This window comes from Ostrea edulis, chromosome 5 (assembly GCF_947568905.1).
Source record: "Ostrea edulis chromosome 5, xbOstEdul1.1, whole genome shotgun sequence".
Taxonomy (NCBI): Eukaryota; Metazoa; Mollusca; class Bivalvia; order Ostreida; family Ostreidae; genus Ostrea; species Ostrea edulis.
Window position 1 is genome coordinate 69,539,428 of NC_079168.1, and position 16,384 is coordinate 69,555,811.

Sequence of the window (16,384 nt, forward strand, 5' to 3'; positions counted from 1 at the left end):
GAGCGTTCAACCGTAACGCACACCAAAAAATGAGGTATATACCATCCCGGTTAATGGGATTTAACCGATCTCAATATGTCCCAGTAACTGGTTGGACACATCCGCACGGAATACAATATGTCTCTTTTATTGATTGAAACAGTCATTTATCATGTTTATTATACTGTGTTTGTGTTTATATATATAAATTATCTACACCCACCTTATCATTAACGGTGTGTTCTACGTGAGAATTTTGTGATTATAATTCATATGAATAATTATATTAAATTTATATTCACCAAAAATGTGAGTTGTCTTTCTTCACGATTTGAAATATGGTGGAATGATATCTACTCGATATAATGAATAAAGGTATGCCTATGACAAAATGAACCCGTGCGTATCACAGACATCTTAAGTATGGGTACTACCCCCCCCCCCCCCCCCCCTTAATTCAATTCAATTATTTATTGATTCACCAAGCATGTTGGCATACAATCATGTTACACAATATGAAATAGGGCCTATATAATGACAATAAACTAATTACTAACAGTTTATTTACATATCTGTAAATACAAGTATATACCGTGATATTAGACTATGTGTGCAATTTAGTATTGCATATTACGTAACTGTAGTTATAGCACTCTACTTTTGGTGCGCAATTCAAAACATTCATGTAAAAATTCACAAAACCTTCTAGCATGAACTACATTGACAGGGTTGCTTAGTACTTTACAATGGTTTTCCTTTGATATATCATAGTCTGAATTGTAGATGTTCAAAGGGTAATATTTCTTTCTTATATCTTTCTACATGAAGCAGTCATATAAAAAATGTAACTCATCTTTAATGAACCCGTGTGTACCACAGGCATCTGGAGTATGGGTACTAATCCCCCCCCCCCCCCCCCCCCCCCCCCTTTTGATGATTCCCTGTCTATCTCAACTCTTGATTTATGCAAGAGTTGGTCGGCCAATGTTATCTTGGAGAGAGCTGACGGAGAAAGATCGAAGAGTATGGAAGCTCTCAACTGCCAACCCTCATGACCGGAAAGAATGGAGATCTGAGGCGAGATCTGCCATGCATGCAGCCAGCCAGCCAGCCAGATACCTGGAAGGGGGCCCACTAGTATTGACACTACCCGTGATACTGCACGGAAATAAAAAGGAACCGACAACAATCGCTCTCCCCCCCCCCCCCCCCCCCCAGCTTTAAAGATTGGCCTTCTACCCGTATGATAAAATGTATTGAATGAATTCACATATCACATGATGATACCAATATGACAAACAAGATAATATACCTTTTATTATACCAGTAGAAGGCCAATCTTAAAAATGAGCTGAAAAATTAAGATGCACGCTGCTGCTTTTCACGATACACATTGTGCACATCTTTTCATGATAAATACTGCTTTTCATGATGCAATGCTTTTCGGAAATACACATTGTGCACAGCTTTCAAGATACACATGCACTGCAGCTTTACATGATACAGTGAACAGCTTTTCACAAAACAATGAAGCTTTACATATGATACACACTAGCTATTTCATGATACACAGTGCAGCTTCTCACAATAGTGCACATCTTTTTGTGATACACAGTGCCTTTTATGATACACATTGCTTTTCACAAGGCATTGTGCACAGCTTTTCATGATACACAATGCAGCTTTTTATTATCCATACTCACATCACAATTAAAGATATCTTCTACAGAAGTCAAAACAAAAGACATGCATACTCAATAATTAATTTAATTTTCAATGGTCATGTTTCCAAGGATAAATTTTCCAACAAATCATTGACAATAAATTTCCTCTGAATATCTAACATACAAATAAATATTAAATAACAATAAAGTTAACCAAAAAGTATATATAGCCTCAATTACAGCTAGCCCCAAGCGAAAAAATTTTCAATTTTGAACCAAGCCCAATCGGAATTTTAAAAAAAAATTGTCATCGAGAACATTGTAATCAGAAAACTGCATTTTGTTGATGTAGGTTTACAAATTAAATGAATTTATAAAGAAAACTAATTTCTTGATGAAAAATGCAAACAATTAGCATCAAATCACTTAGAAATTTGGACTTTAGAACATCTTATTTGCAAACAAAACACCTTTTTTTATCATTCTGGGGGAAAATAAAAATTCATATAAAATAATTAGGATCTTGTGTCACTCTTTCGATGGTGAAATCATGCTTCATATGAAGTGCTTAAACAAGCCAGTAATTAATATTTTACTGTAATGAGCAAAGTGAAATTGGCAAAGTGGTTCTGAAGAAGATGTGAAAAGTGGATAAAGAGAAGACAACATACAAAATTCACTGAGGGCTTATGCAAGCTAAAAAACCCTGCCAACATTCAAAATTAAAATAATTGAAAGTCTAAGAATAAAAAAGTACTTTGGTTGCAAATAAAACAAATATTCACATAATATCCCAATACTTTTGTTTTCTGAATCATTTGTAAAGAGAATTGCATACATGTATGTCCTAAAAAGGACATAAAAGTGCAAGGTGGATCTTATAATGAATTCGATACAATAATAATTCAATTACTAACCATATTGACAATAATGTTTAAATGAACTAATCAGAGATTTTATATAAAATCCATCGCTTTTATGTAGTAGTGGCCAAGGTGAATATGAAATCAATTTATCTTGACGATATACATATATCTATACAACACAAATACACGTATCATCTAAACCAAATAACAGTTAAGTCAAACAAATACAGCCTATTTTCTACAAACACACACAACAGCCTATACAAAATATCGTTCACCTGAGCAGCAGTCCCTAGCAATAAACAAGCTTGAGCAAAACTACCATTATACAGTACAGGCAGCTTGGTTCAGGAATAACTTTTCAAACAACTGAAAATTCATTAATTATCAAACTTAATTATTAAACCTGACAACAAATTCATTAATTAACATATGCCCAGTGGTTCTGGAGAAGATTTCCTCTATATTGGCATGTAAAACTTTGATCCCCTATTGCTACACCACCTTACCCCCAAGGGGCCATGATCTGAACAAATTTTAATCTACTCTGCTTTCATATTCTAGCCCAGTGATTCTTGAGAAAAAGATTTTCTTTACATATTCGCATTGATCCCCAATTGTGGCTTCAACATACCTTCAGCTCAGGTGAACCAAAAAATGTACAGACTCTATATTAACCCAATCATCCATATCTTTAAACAATTAACCTTCATTTCAACAAACATAAATTCCCTTCACCCACATATGTTAATGGGGCATGGACACAATTTTAGATAAAAAATTACAAAATTTGTTTTTTCAGTTTTAATGTATAGAATGTTGCAATAAGTTATTTCTAATGGTCAGCAAATATTTGAATGTCAGTTCTCGAGGTACATGGGAGATACAGAGCTCACAATTCTTTGTTAAGTAAACCAGGCTCGTGCCATGTTTGTCTACATACATGTAGGTTAAATATACTAGTAAAAATTTCGTTTAAGGTGGCTCACTTCAGCCAGAAACAGTTTCTCAAATCAGTACGAATTGATTTAATTATAAGATATACAATAAGTATATATGCCAAAAAGACAAAAAATATATCAAATTTGGATTTTAAAAAAAATCAAAAAAATTATTTCAACACATATGAACAAAAGACTGCAGGATTTGAACTTGAGATCTGCAGTTCACCAGCCCAATGCTTTAACTACTGAGCTACAATGATAGACAAACACATCAATCGATACAAATAATTTCACAAAACATTTAAATCGCCATCTTGTAACGTGGTGTTATACAGAGTATAAGCTTTAGTGTAGTGAGTTACCATATAGAAATTTTTCAAATTACAAGTCAATTCTAAATATAATTATAAAACAGTTTCTAGTGTTTGACACATCTCATTTTGTTTTAAACATATTTTCTAGTGGGCAATTTCAATGTATACAAAAATTTGTAAATGCTGTATCTCACTTGTAACTCAACAACTGATATTCAAATCTTGGTTGACAATTAGAAATACTTCAATTAAGCATTGTAAACAATACAAATGGAAAAATGACATTTGAAATTTTTCTGCTAACATCCTGTCCATGCCCCTTTAAAAACGGGTACAATGATTGTTGGGAAGAATGACAAGAGGCCCACGGGTGTTATCGGTCACCCGAGTACTAGTGAAAAAGTATCACTCCTCCCTAAGGCTATGCTCTCAAAAGTGTATACACTGATGAAAGGCTTTACATAATATAATATGTGCATTAAAAAATGACTAATTTGGACTCGTCCTATAGTTGAAATCCTGCGTTGTGAAATTCACTTTATTTGGTACATCCTTTTCTGCTATTCTTAATATGCATTTAGTTTTCATACAGTATCGGCAAACTTATACATAAATACTATATACTAAGTTTGGCCCCATTTTACATTTTATATCCCCTTGTTCCAAAGATGCTTCATACCAAATTTGAATAGAATTGGAATGATAGTTATCATGAAGAAGTTAAAAATATATATTGCTCACATTTAATAACTGACCAAATTGGCCCCAAAACCCCTACACCTGGGATCATCAAATTTACAATTTTGGTATAGGAATACATGCTCTATCTAAATATCCATTTAGTTTCAATAGCAATAATTTCCGGTCTCCTTCACCTACAGATGCTACATACCAAATTTAGTCAAGATTGGCCCAGTAGTTTCTGGGATGAAGTTGTTAACGGACGAAGCCAGACGCAGAGCAATAGCAATAGGTCACCTGAGTGAATCAGGTGACATAAAAAATATGATGTAGTCCACATGTGGACTAAAGTACCAAAATTTTCAAATTTTTAATTAAATCTATTCTTTACAGCAAGTCCTTTATCAAAGGATGTTATATTAAACAATGAGAGTAAAGTGGACCTTTCTAAAATACCCAAACTGAAAAGGAAAATCAGGGGAGTTCCACGGCAATGTATGTATTCCCATAAGAATTTCTGATGGAAACATTTTTTGAATTTAATTCATTACATGCTAAAATGACATTCCCATCATACCTTTCTATACACTTATAGCCAAGAGAGAGTGCAAAAACAAGAATGAGGGGGATAACACCATGCACATCAATGCTGCAGCAGATTGTCAACTTGAACAAATTGCAACAGTACCTAGCTCTTTTGAGGTTAGTAAACGGGCATGGACACAATTCGAGCTGAAAATTTTCAAATTTTACTTTTTCATTTTTAATGTTTACAATGCTTAACTAAGCTATTTCTAATTACTTTTTGTACATAATTACTTTAAAGCAGATTAATAAAATTTTAAAGTTATTAACTTTCCCTTAATGCTTGAAAACATTTGCATGCAAAAGAAAACAGTGAAAAGATTATTTAAAAAGTAAATGGTTGGGAATCCCAACATGAGGTATAAAAATATAATAAAGACAACTGTCTAAATGGCTGAAAAAGCATGAAATAATGAATTACTGAGGTATTTGATATTTCATTTGTCTTAAACTTATGGCACGGTACTGTTGTAACCAAATACATAGCTTTACACAGATAAGATCACCGATGATCTAAAAGTCTGAACTGGTCACGTGACCAACTTAAATTGGCCGAGTGAATATTGTTTGTAAACACTGACTTAAAATCACATAATTCTAGTTAAAACAGGTGAAGTAACGTATGACATGCCGTAAAGCCTCATAAATAAGTACGTGCAATGATTTAACAATGTTTTTACAAGGCAGAAAAAAATTGTCGAAATTCAGACCATACAACTTTTAAAATACTAGAAATTTTTTTAAAGCTGATTTTTCAAATTACATGTTAATTCTGATCACAATTAAACAGTTTCTAGTGTTTGTCATATCTCATTTTGCTTCAAACATATTTATGCAAACAATTTTTGTTCTGTTTCTTCTTATTTTTGCAGTACTTTTACCTTTAATATACATGTATATATAGTTAAGCATTGTAAACAGTAAAACTAACTGGGAAAACAAATTGTAAAAAATTTAGAGCACACTGTGTCCATGCCCCTTTCAAATATGTACAATGGTACCTTTAAAGATCACCATCAAATGTACATTGCCAAATGGCTACGTACTCCTTTAAAATATATATTTGAAGATCCTTATCTTATTCAGTTACAATCCTATCATGTTTGCAGAACATTCTGGCAAAACGGTTCCCTTTTCAAAAAACCTTTTCTAATCAATTTTTTTTCTATTTCACAGAGCTATTCAACACCACTTCAAAGCTACATGCAGCAGCTGCTGATATACAAAGGATTTACCCCTATTGGCAGCTATTTCAATAAATTTGTATTGAGAGAATTTGCACAAGAAGATAAAAAACTTGAGGTACACAAGCTCTTTGAAACAGACAAAATTTAAAGATATGTACAAGCAAATACAAAATTCAACCAAACTTAAAATCATTTACATGTAAGTATTTCAAGTTACTTTAATTTTTTTTTTTTTTACATTTACTCCTAGTCATTTTCATGGTTTCATGTCAAAATGCCCAAATTGTTATAGGATATTGAACACTTTTTATGGCAAATCTGTCCCAGGTTAATGAAATGCCCAATGGATGGAAATGTGCTTTTTTGTAAGAATATAAGATAAATATTTTATTAGCACACCCCCATTAACAATGATAAGGAACCAATTAAGGACCTTTAGTGTTATAGTGATAAATGATTATAAATTTATATATTACTGCAGGTATTACATGTATTTCCTATAAAATTGTAATGAATGAAAATGATGCAAAAAAAGACTGCATTCTATTTTCCATTTCTTGTTCCAGGTAAACACATTTGTTTTTGTTGAAAGAGGTTCCAAGTCCTTTCAGGGTAGCTTTCGTTGGTCATGGAGTTGTTCATGCAACATCCCTCGGTCATCCTTTATAAACGGATTGTCTGGCAGCGTTGATATGTCATATGATGGTGAGTTTCTTAATCCTGCAAAAAGATAACAGAAATAAAAACTTATACTGTTTTGCGGAAAAATGCATACTCCTTGGTCAACAACCACATGCAGAAATTAATGCCCAGACCAGAGGCCCAAACACTCACCTGAATAAGTTTAGTCCTACTGTTCTTTACAATATTTGAAAAAGACTCTTCCCCCTCTTTCTTCCCCTGAAAAATAGTGATACATCATAACTCGAAGATCCTCTGAATAAATACAACATGGATGCTTCAATATCAATATAATTAAACTCAAGCTTTGCTGTAATGGAGAAGAGAGCTGATTCCTTTATACATGTATTATCAATGGTAGATTTAAGGGGGGCACGCAGTCGGCCTCAAGGCGCCCCCAGACCCCACTGCCTCTTAAAATGGCACCCCCTGTAACTGCAATTCCTGGATCTGTCCCTGATTATATAAAATTTGATCCCTGATACATTGTACATACACATAGTCCCTTTGATCTTCAACAGTTTTTTTGCAACGCTACCCAACATGCATCCACATTGATGCAGTAGCATTCCTTATGGAAAGATTTGATGCAAGGGAGAATTTACATGCTGAAGGTAAGATACAATTTTAAATGACTTGTACTAGTAAACAAGAGGCCCACAGGCCTTATCAGTCACCTGAATACTAATGAAAAAGTATCACTACTTCCATGGCCTATGAAATCTAGAAAAAAATTTCCTGTTCTGAGTATCTAAGCTAAATTCTAATGTTCTGCAACAATATAAAACAAAATGTGTTCTTAAAACTTCACTGCCTTCAAAAGTGCATACAATGATGAAAGGCTTTAAATAATAGGTGTATTAACATCAAAAGATATGACTAATCTGGACTCATCCTAATGTCATAACCCTGGGTTGTGATTGAAATTCGCCATTATTTGTACATCCTTTTGTACATACCTATTGTTCCAAACATGCTTCATACCAAATATGAAAAGAATTGGAATGATAGTTATCACGAAGACGTTAAAAATGCCTATTGTTCACACATTTAATAACTGACCATTTTGGCCCCACCCTGATACCATTTAAGATATCAGGTCACAAACGGTGCATTGTGACGTCGCATCTAGCTGCAATATGTTTTCTTTCAAACCAAACAATCGCAGCCATTTTCATTGAATAGTGAACTCCATTGGGATTTTTTAGCGTTTGAATGAAAGAAAACCTGCAGAGAATAACAGACGTTGTTTAAATCGCATGTTTTGACAGGTGTGCAGTTGTCTGTCAAATGCGCAGCCACTTTTATTGCATCTCTAACGTAAATAATGACGCAAAGGTTCATGGGAGAAAAATTATCGTTGGTATAAATCGACAGGGTCAATTTGATTGGCTTAACGAAAGGTCATACGGACGTGACCCTATATGGAGTTATGTCAGATCCTAGTGTAGCGATCTAAGAGAGCGGATCTCAGGATCTGGTTTTAATCAGATTGAAAATATACCTAATTATTAAATAATTCCCACAACATATCTAATATTGATGAACATACTCAATTTTCAGATCACAGCTACTCTCTTCACCAGTATCAGCCAGAGGTAAAATATATGGATCCAATTTTTATTTTCCAGTATTTTCTTGCTCTTTTTCTCATATTGTTAGAACAATTTTTGTTTTGTTATATTCTTTACTGGTACTTTAATCAGTCAATACGTGATCAATTGCCATACACCTTTTCAATCCATTTTACAATTTAATGAACAAAGTTTCAAGTTTCAAGTCTATCAGATAATCCATATTGGAGAAGTGTTCAAAAGCTATTTTACACCCTCCACCCCTCTTCGATCCCCTCAATCTAATTAAAATCAGATCCTAAGTTTCAAGTCTATCCGATAAGCCATATTGGAGGAGAAGAGTTAAAGGGACTGATTCACGATTTTCCCCAAAATTTTGTTTTTCACTTTTAATGATTGTAATCTCCTGTCTAATGTGTTTAAAAGATTTCACCTAAAAATTAAGGTTATACATTATCAAAGAAGCTCATTTTAGAGAATTTATTATTTGTTTTGTAAACAAAGATTGCGTAATGTTGTTTACGAATTTTTCAAAAGAAATGCATATCGATCTAAGTATATTAAATCTTTCATATTCTAGCCATTATTTGGTTAAAATGTGACATGTAAAAGTTAAATTTGAGACTATGCAAAATTAATATTTCATTGGTTTGTATGTATACATTAAAAGACTCTCGTCTTTGTTTACATAACACAGATTTAAGGCTAAAATATTGCTTTTATTCTTGCATTCAGAAGGTCAAAATTTTGGCTGTCAACATTATATTAGTTATATTTTTAATGTTTAACATCAAAAATGAAAAATATTTTTTTCAATAATCGTGAACCAGTCTCTTTAAGAAGATTTTGTGACAAACAGACGGATGGACAGAAAGTATAAAAACAATGTCTCCCTCTGAAAGAAGGGAGACATAACTACCTGAAGATGCTTGGATATCAAAAGTACTAAAATATATATTTCTATTATGCACAAAGTTTAAAAACCTATGATGTCAAATGAGAGTGGAGCAATATATTTAAAGATGACAACAAATTATGAAATATGAACACACCACAACATAATGTATATTTTTTGTAGAATGAGAACATCAAAATTCAGGAGTTGTCCTGGGATGGAGAATACCTCTGTGTGACACATGAGGACTGCAGTGGCATTGTGTCATACAAAGACAAATTGCATTGTTTAACTTGCAAATCTTCAAAATGTGTTCACACAACATTTCTATCAGATAATGCCAAAACATATCAGATAGACTTACCATACCAAGCATTGACTAGTATGCAGCCTAAACCAACTTCTTCCTCCAGCTCATGGATCAAAATCTTGTCTTGGAAAGGTATTCCCTTTAAGTTTGAAGCTGAATTGATGGCTGTGTATTCTAAACCAGTATTGGAAAGAATTCCATCTGGAGTACTTGTGGAGCCTCATACAAGTGTCTGCAAGATTTGTGGGAGTATGTGGTTAAGTGATGTTTCTCACATCAAGTCAATGCCACTAGTTGACAACAAAAGAACAACAGTAGTTCAAGGTAAAACAAAAACTTACATTGTACATACATATGATCCTTACAAATAAATATAGAAAACTGTGTACCGTATGCACTAAAACAAATAATGAAGCACTTTATGTAACTATAAATAAATAAATCATTACATTAGTAACTAACATAATCATTTACATTTCAAACATTTCATCACACTTTTACTTCTTAAAGAGGCCGGTTATTTCCATCTGTAACGATGCACGAGTTCGGCTGTCTGTTAAAACAATCTTCATCGTCCAAAGTTGATATAAGAATTTCGTGATTATCATGTCAGTTGACAACATTCTTTAACCAAAATTCGATCTGCCAGAGTTTATTTTTCTTATTCTATAATTATCTAAGACAATATCGGGAGAACAAAATCATTTAAGCTCGTAATATCAAGACCTACTACTGCTTTGATCTAGTCACATGCACCTATTATTTTCATGATGCGATAATAACGGAACAAAACTCGGGTGAAACTAACATTACAGGTACATACAGAATTCAATTGTCATTTTCCTTAAAATGGTAATTTTCTCACTTCTACCCAGAGTTTAAAAATTCGAAAGCAATAAAGCTCTACAACATCGTAACAAGAATCACATTCTACATGCATGACATTCTAAACTTTAAAACCTTATACTACATATACATGTGCATGAACATACATGTATATTTTACGCCAATCAACAGTATAAAATCCAGAATCTAGAAGTATAATCTACACTCTTTAGATTTGAATAAGCTGATATCAATTTACGAATCAGCATAACTGACATGTGTAGCAGTTAAAAAAATTTATCATTACGGCATTAGAGCACAATGTCATGTTGCTTTACACAAAGCAAAAATTTTAACGAATGAGTATATATAAAATATAATATAATGTGCTAACACAATATATAATGTGTTATGTATTACAGTTGGTGAAAGAAAATGCAGTAATGTAATGTGTACTGGTGTACTACGGTATGATGGACTGGAGCATTGCATATTCCATACAAGCCACACTCTCATCGCTTATGAAGTCCTATTTGGGTTTATGGACTTGTTCACCCGAAACAGGTGGTTATTTCTATGTCGACAGTCCATATATAGTACATGAATGAATAAGAGTAGGAGTTACATGTAACTATGAGAGTATTTTTAGATAATATTCAGCACATTTGTCAATTACCTTAAGCAACACCACCACCACCCACTCCCTGGAATTTTGGACAAAGAAATAAAAATGTCTGTAACTCTAGTGGATATCGAATGATAAACTGATGTACAATACTAGGACACTGGAAAATTGTGTATATGTCACGCATAACAACAATACTTTCCACATTTTTTTTATGTTTTAAATTCTACCATCCATTTCTAAATGTGAAAAAGTTTAACATGTTAACTTTTTTTTAACGTTTAAATAGAACAACTCTATACACATACTTCTTGTCACTGAAAGACAACCATGAGAGGGGAAATGACAAGAAGTTCCAGCAAACCTTTTCATATGCACATTTCAAATTTGCATGGTATGGCTTCTTGGAGAAGCTCTGCTCCACCATCAATTTTGAGGAGGGATTCAGATGTATACAATGTGGGTCAGCACCAGATAGATTGATTATGGATGCCACCACATTAGCCCACAGAAAAAATTTAAAAACCTGGACCAACAACCTACAACAGATGGCATCTGATAATGTATTGCACATTCCGTACAGGTATGTGACTTTGTATAGCAATAGATGATGATTCACTTACACATGATTTCATTCCGACAATACACAAACATCTACAACTGGCAATGAAGCATTGTATAAAGTTTCAAGTCTATCTGATATGTTATATTGGATGAGAAGCAATCACAAGACTTTGTGATAGACAAACGGTATCAAGCATTTAATTTACCTTTGGAACAGCTCCCATAAAGACAGAGTGGTGATAAGTGATCCATACACCAGGTTACTGCTGAGGCGATATGCTGGTGAGCAACCACCACTGATAGAGGCAGAAGTAACAAAACTGTTTGACCTCCTTGGATACCACAACAAGGAGCTCCAGGCTTTAGTGCAGTCATTTGGGAGGTCTGAAATAGCACCACCACCATACAGACCCTTCCTAAAAAATTTGGCTTTGGACAGTCCAATATGTGGCATGTTCCATCCATCTGACCACCTACAACGGATCATACAGAAAATGAAAATAAAAGATCCAAAGTCATCGCCAGAGTTACTCGAGGAGCTGCAAATGCAGTTACCATTGGTATATTTCATGAGAACCTCAATTTCATTACATGTCTTTAAATGATTATTTAAATGAGTATTGGAATTGCAAACAATTGCACAAAATGAATTCTGTAAAGGTAATCAAATTTTGCAGGTTTACAAGTTGGTGTGTTCAATCAACCATACCCCATACCATTTGGTGGAATTGCTAGAGTCCTTAGTTGAAAAAGCAGCAAACAGTTATCCTGAAAACACCACTGCCACTTCTTTGATGGACAATCACCTTCTCAAGGACAGCTTTTTCCCATCACTCCTACCATTAAGATCTCGAGGGACCTACAAGATGGATTTTACAACTAATAAAAAGGGCAAATACGAATGCACAAAGAGCAAAGGACACCCTAGTTTGCTACCTGGTGTTTTCTGCCTCTTCTGTGAACATGGTATATGTCTTGATGTAACTGGAAATACGAGTGACATGATTTCTTAAAATAATCAATGATAGAAGCAATGTCTTTTAAGGACATCTGCAACATTTCTGATACTTTCTCTAAAATTTCTCCTGTTTCTTCTCAATATAGACAGTATGAAATGTCACAAAAAATTATATAATTTTAGAAATGTTGCACATGTTCTTAAATATTTCAATATTTCCTTTCCATCTTAAAACAAGAGGCTCAGAGTCCTTATTTGTCACCTAAGTATTAGTTAATAGTATTACTAGCTTAAAATCTATCTGTAAACATTCAACATACCAAATTTCCACTTTCTAAATATAATTACAACGTATCATTATTTTCAGGAGTTTGCTATGGATATGAGTTGATGGATTCTAGTGAATCTCCAAATGTTCCATTTACATTGATATTAACTCGGTTCAAAAAAGGTAATGTATTTAATTTTCTGAGTAATGATCCACATTCATTATCTCATCAAGATCTCAATGTTTAATGCTTAAAATCCACCATTATCTTTCTCTCATCACTGCTATTATTAATAGCAAATGTGAAATAATATATATGTATATTATAATAATAATATAATATAATAATATATATGTTTATGTATAGGAAGTTACTTACTGATAGATCCCCAAAAGAACAAAACATTTTTGAGAAATTACATGTATTTACTTTATCCTTACAGCTCCATCTATGGTCATTTACGACAATGCTTGTAGGATGCACTCTTACTGTCTGAACAGGCATCCTGATTTCTTCAAAGACACATGGTTTCTAGTCGATCGACTGCATTGGTTTAACCATCGAGGGTGTAATGATGGGTACAACCTAAATGAATATGTGCAATTCAATACCATAAACAGTCAGGCTGCAGAGCAATGCAACAGTTCCCTAGGAAAACTTAAATCAATGCTTTCTTACATGACAAATTACAACTTTCATCTTCATTGCAAGTTCTACCTGTGGGTTCTTAATAAAAGAAAACAGAATGCTAACAAGTGATTATGTGAAAAAGATTTCCAAAAATTTGTTGATTTTTTTAGTTAATTTTTTTGTTAAATGTGTCTTCATCAATAAGTTTTTTCACTGGGTAGTTTTCAAGTTTTTTTTTCTCTTTTCCTAATCACTCACTGGAAAGCATGAATTCAAGATATTGCTTCATGAGTAATAACTGCAGTTTTACTTAAATTATACAGTATTTAACATTATTCAAAATACTTAATTTTAATTATTTTGTGTGTGAGCTTCTTGTCAGATATAATTTTTAGTTATCTTGATTATTTCTTTTAAAGTTGGTTGCATAAATTTTTTTTCCTCTTTATCCAAATCTCCCAATCAACTACATTGCTCTCTTCACTTCTAACTGGAATGAGGAACGGAAATTATTTTTTTTCTTTCAAATAATTCAACTAGGAGTACACAAAAACATTCTGATCAGTATTCATTTAAGTTGTAGGTACGTTTGTTTTAAAATATACATACTTCACTTACATATTTGAACACTTTTCCAATGAAATAAAGGTAAAACATTCAATTTTTTCATGCAAATGTTTGTCCTCAGATTGTAAAGATTTCTTCACAAATTATTTAGGTGCATGAATTTTCATCATTGGTTTAAAATTGTGAAGCTCTCCAAAAAAAAAGTAATACAGGTGAGATGCTACATATCATTGTGTCATGTGACCCTGTGAATTAACATATCACAGTATTTGTTGTGTTATACATGTTAACCAATTTACTGTATTTTCTTGTCCTCATGTTGTTGATACAATAAAATTTGAAAACCTGTTTGCAGTGTTACGGACTTACGAAATATTAATTAGGTTAGTTGTATTTCACACTTCCATTTTAACTTTCAGTTTATGCTCAGATTGTGTCAAAACCCTATCATGATCACTGATGTCTTCAAGGTAAACAATGCGTTTCAAGTCTGAAAAGTTCTATGAAGAAATTGGACACTTACGGAAAAGAAGCTGTATATAGATTATGTAAACAACTAACTTCAAAATATATATGGTTTAAAGCAAAAACTTACACGGTAGAGGCACGATCATCGCAAAACTTGAGGCTGAGTTGAGCAGCTGTAAATACCAGCGGGAAAAACATGGAGGAGAACATACTAAAAATAAAACCTTAAATGTATGACAAATTCCGGAAAAGAGGTTCTTCATATTTTCCTTACACATTACAATTACAAGTAACAAATTGAACATATTCATCAACAAAACACACTCACCAATATTACAATTAAATGATAAGTATGTGTCATATTTGTAAAGAATTTTTATTCAACCAATTTGGGCCACTGCATGATGAACAGAGAGTTAGCCATCAAATCTATCAATGCATAAAACACACACGAAACTATGGAGCGCCAAATTAACATAAACTCAAATAATTGAAGATGTCTTCAATTATTTGAAGATATCATCAATTCATTTGATGCGCGCAACAATCTAACTGGAGATCTCTTCAAATAATTAATGGTATCTTCAATTCTGAATTATTGCGCGTATAAATTGAATTGATGATAGCATTAATTCGTCAGCTGAATTGATGCGCGCTTTAATATTGAATTAATGATCTCTTCAAATGAGTTAATGATATATCAACAGTTGAACTAATGCGCGCTACAATTCAATTGAAGAGATGCAATCATTGTTATAATTAGCGCATTAATATTAGCAACTATATAATCAAAGACGTTTTCCATTCAACATATTCACAATTGAATTAATGATCTCTTTAATTTAATTGTTGCTCTCTTTAAAAGAATTGATGATCGCACTAATTCCTTATACAAACGCATTGTAAATAATTAAAGATATCTTCAACTGAATTAAAGAGATCATCAAATTATTGCGAGCAATATTTCCACAAAATTGATGCTCTCGTCCATTGAATTGAAGAGAGCAATAATTGAATTAATGCGCGCATCAAATCTACTATTGCTCTCATTAATTCAATTGAAGAGAGCAATAATTGAATTAATGTGCGCATTAAATCAATTATTGCTCTCATTAATTCAATTGTTGTGCTCATTAATTTAATTGATGAGAGCAATAATTGGATTGAAGCGTGCATTAATTATTGGAGGAGAGCTATAATTGATTTAATGCGCGCATTATTTCAATTAAAGAGAGCAGTAATTGAATTAATGATATCTTCAAATAATTAAAGATGTCTTCAATGATTTGAGTTTATGTTAATTTGGCGCTCCATACTAAACACAATGTGTATCAAGTTAGGAGATATTGTTTTAGATACTGTTAAAATGGCCAAACTTCTTGGTGTACAAATAGATGAATGTCTAACCTGGTCTGTACACATTGATTCTTTATGCAAAAAACTTTCACAGAAAATAGGCATTTTACGTCTTCTGCAAACTTTTATGTCAAATGCAGCACAGAGAGAGAGAGAGAGAGAGAGAGAGAGAGAGAGAGAGAGAGAGTATACTTTGTCAGTTTTGAAGATTTACTAATCGAGAAGTTGTTATTTTTAGGGTCTTACAGCTTACAGCAACATAACAACAACAGAAAGCAAAAACGGGGGGGGGGGGGGGGGGGGGGGGGCATGCAAAAGGAAAAGAAAACACACACATCCCCCCCCAAAAAAAACCAAAACAACCCCACCATAAACAACAAACAAACCGAAGGATTTGAAACTCGGAATTACCATTTGATTATTGAGAATTTTTTCCTTATTA

General features: G+C 33.1%; 1 protein-coding gene and 1 long non-coding RNA gene across 9 annotated transcripts; one reads left to right on the plus strand and one right to left on the minus strand.

Annotated features, from left to right (window-relative positions):
• Window positions 1-1,730: 1,730 nt before the first annotated feature.
• Window positions 1,731-14,805, minus strand: LOC125654935 (uncharacterized). 7 transcript variants are annotated; one of them, XR_008803039.1, is made up of 9 exons: window positions 14,714-14,805; window positions 13,411-13,506; window positions 12,631-12,678; window positions 12,411-12,553; window positions 11,901-12,167; window positions 11,495-11,669; window positions 9,735-9,912; window positions 7,055-7,120; window positions 1,731-6,940 (listed from the first exon to the last, which is right to left on the minus strand). It is a non-coding gene; the product is annotated as an uncharacterized LOC125654935 (long non-coding RNA). The 7 variants fall into 7 exon arrangements; XR_008803038.1 differs by having other exon boundaries at window positions 12,411-12,573; window positions 13,351-13,506; window positions 14,714-14,794; XR_008803036.1 differs by having other exon boundaries at window positions 13,351-13,506; window positions 14,714-14,791.
• Window positions 4,860-14,791, plus strand: LOC125649645 (uncharacterized). 2 transcript variants are annotated; one of them, XM_056165320.1, is made up of 13 exons: window positions 4,860-4,943; window positions 5,044-5,150; window positions 6,210-6,335; window positions 6,787-6,925; window positions 7,423-7,515; window positions 8,465-8,499; window positions 9,554-10,004; window positions 10,928-11,069; window positions 11,420-11,713; window positions 11,912-12,254; window positions 12,372-12,660; window positions 13,020-13,103; window positions 13,364-14,791. In XM_056165320.1, exons 2-13 carry the CDS (start codon window positions 5,085-5,087, stop codon window positions 13,678-13,680), a joined length of 2,379 nt encoding a protein of 792 aa, XP_056021295.1. In that variant the 5' UTR covers window positions 4,860-4,943; window positions 5,044-5,084; the 3' UTR covers window positions 13,681-14,791. The 2 variants fall into 2 exon arrangements, with proteins under 2 accessions (XP_056021295.1, XP_056021296.1); XM_056165321.1 differs by lacking the exon at window positions 7,423-7,515.
• Window positions 14,806-16,384: the final 1,579 nt, after the last annotated feature.

What these genes read in the sequence shown, in the direction of transcription:
- LOC125649645 (XM_056165320.1), top strand. Translation starts at nt 5,085, where the DNA reads ATGCACATCAATGCTGCAGCAGATTGTCAACTTGAACAAATTGCAACA. An exon ending in CAGTACCTAGCTCTTTTGAG is followed by an intron (nt 5,151 to 6,209) that starts GTTAGTAAACGG and finishes TCTATTTCACAG; the next exon opens with AGCTATTCAACACCACTTCA. An exon ending in GACTTGTTCACCCGAAACAG is followed by an intron (nt 11,070 to 11,419) that starts GTGGTTATTTCT and finishes ACGTTTAAATAG; the next exon opens with AACAACTCTATACACATACT.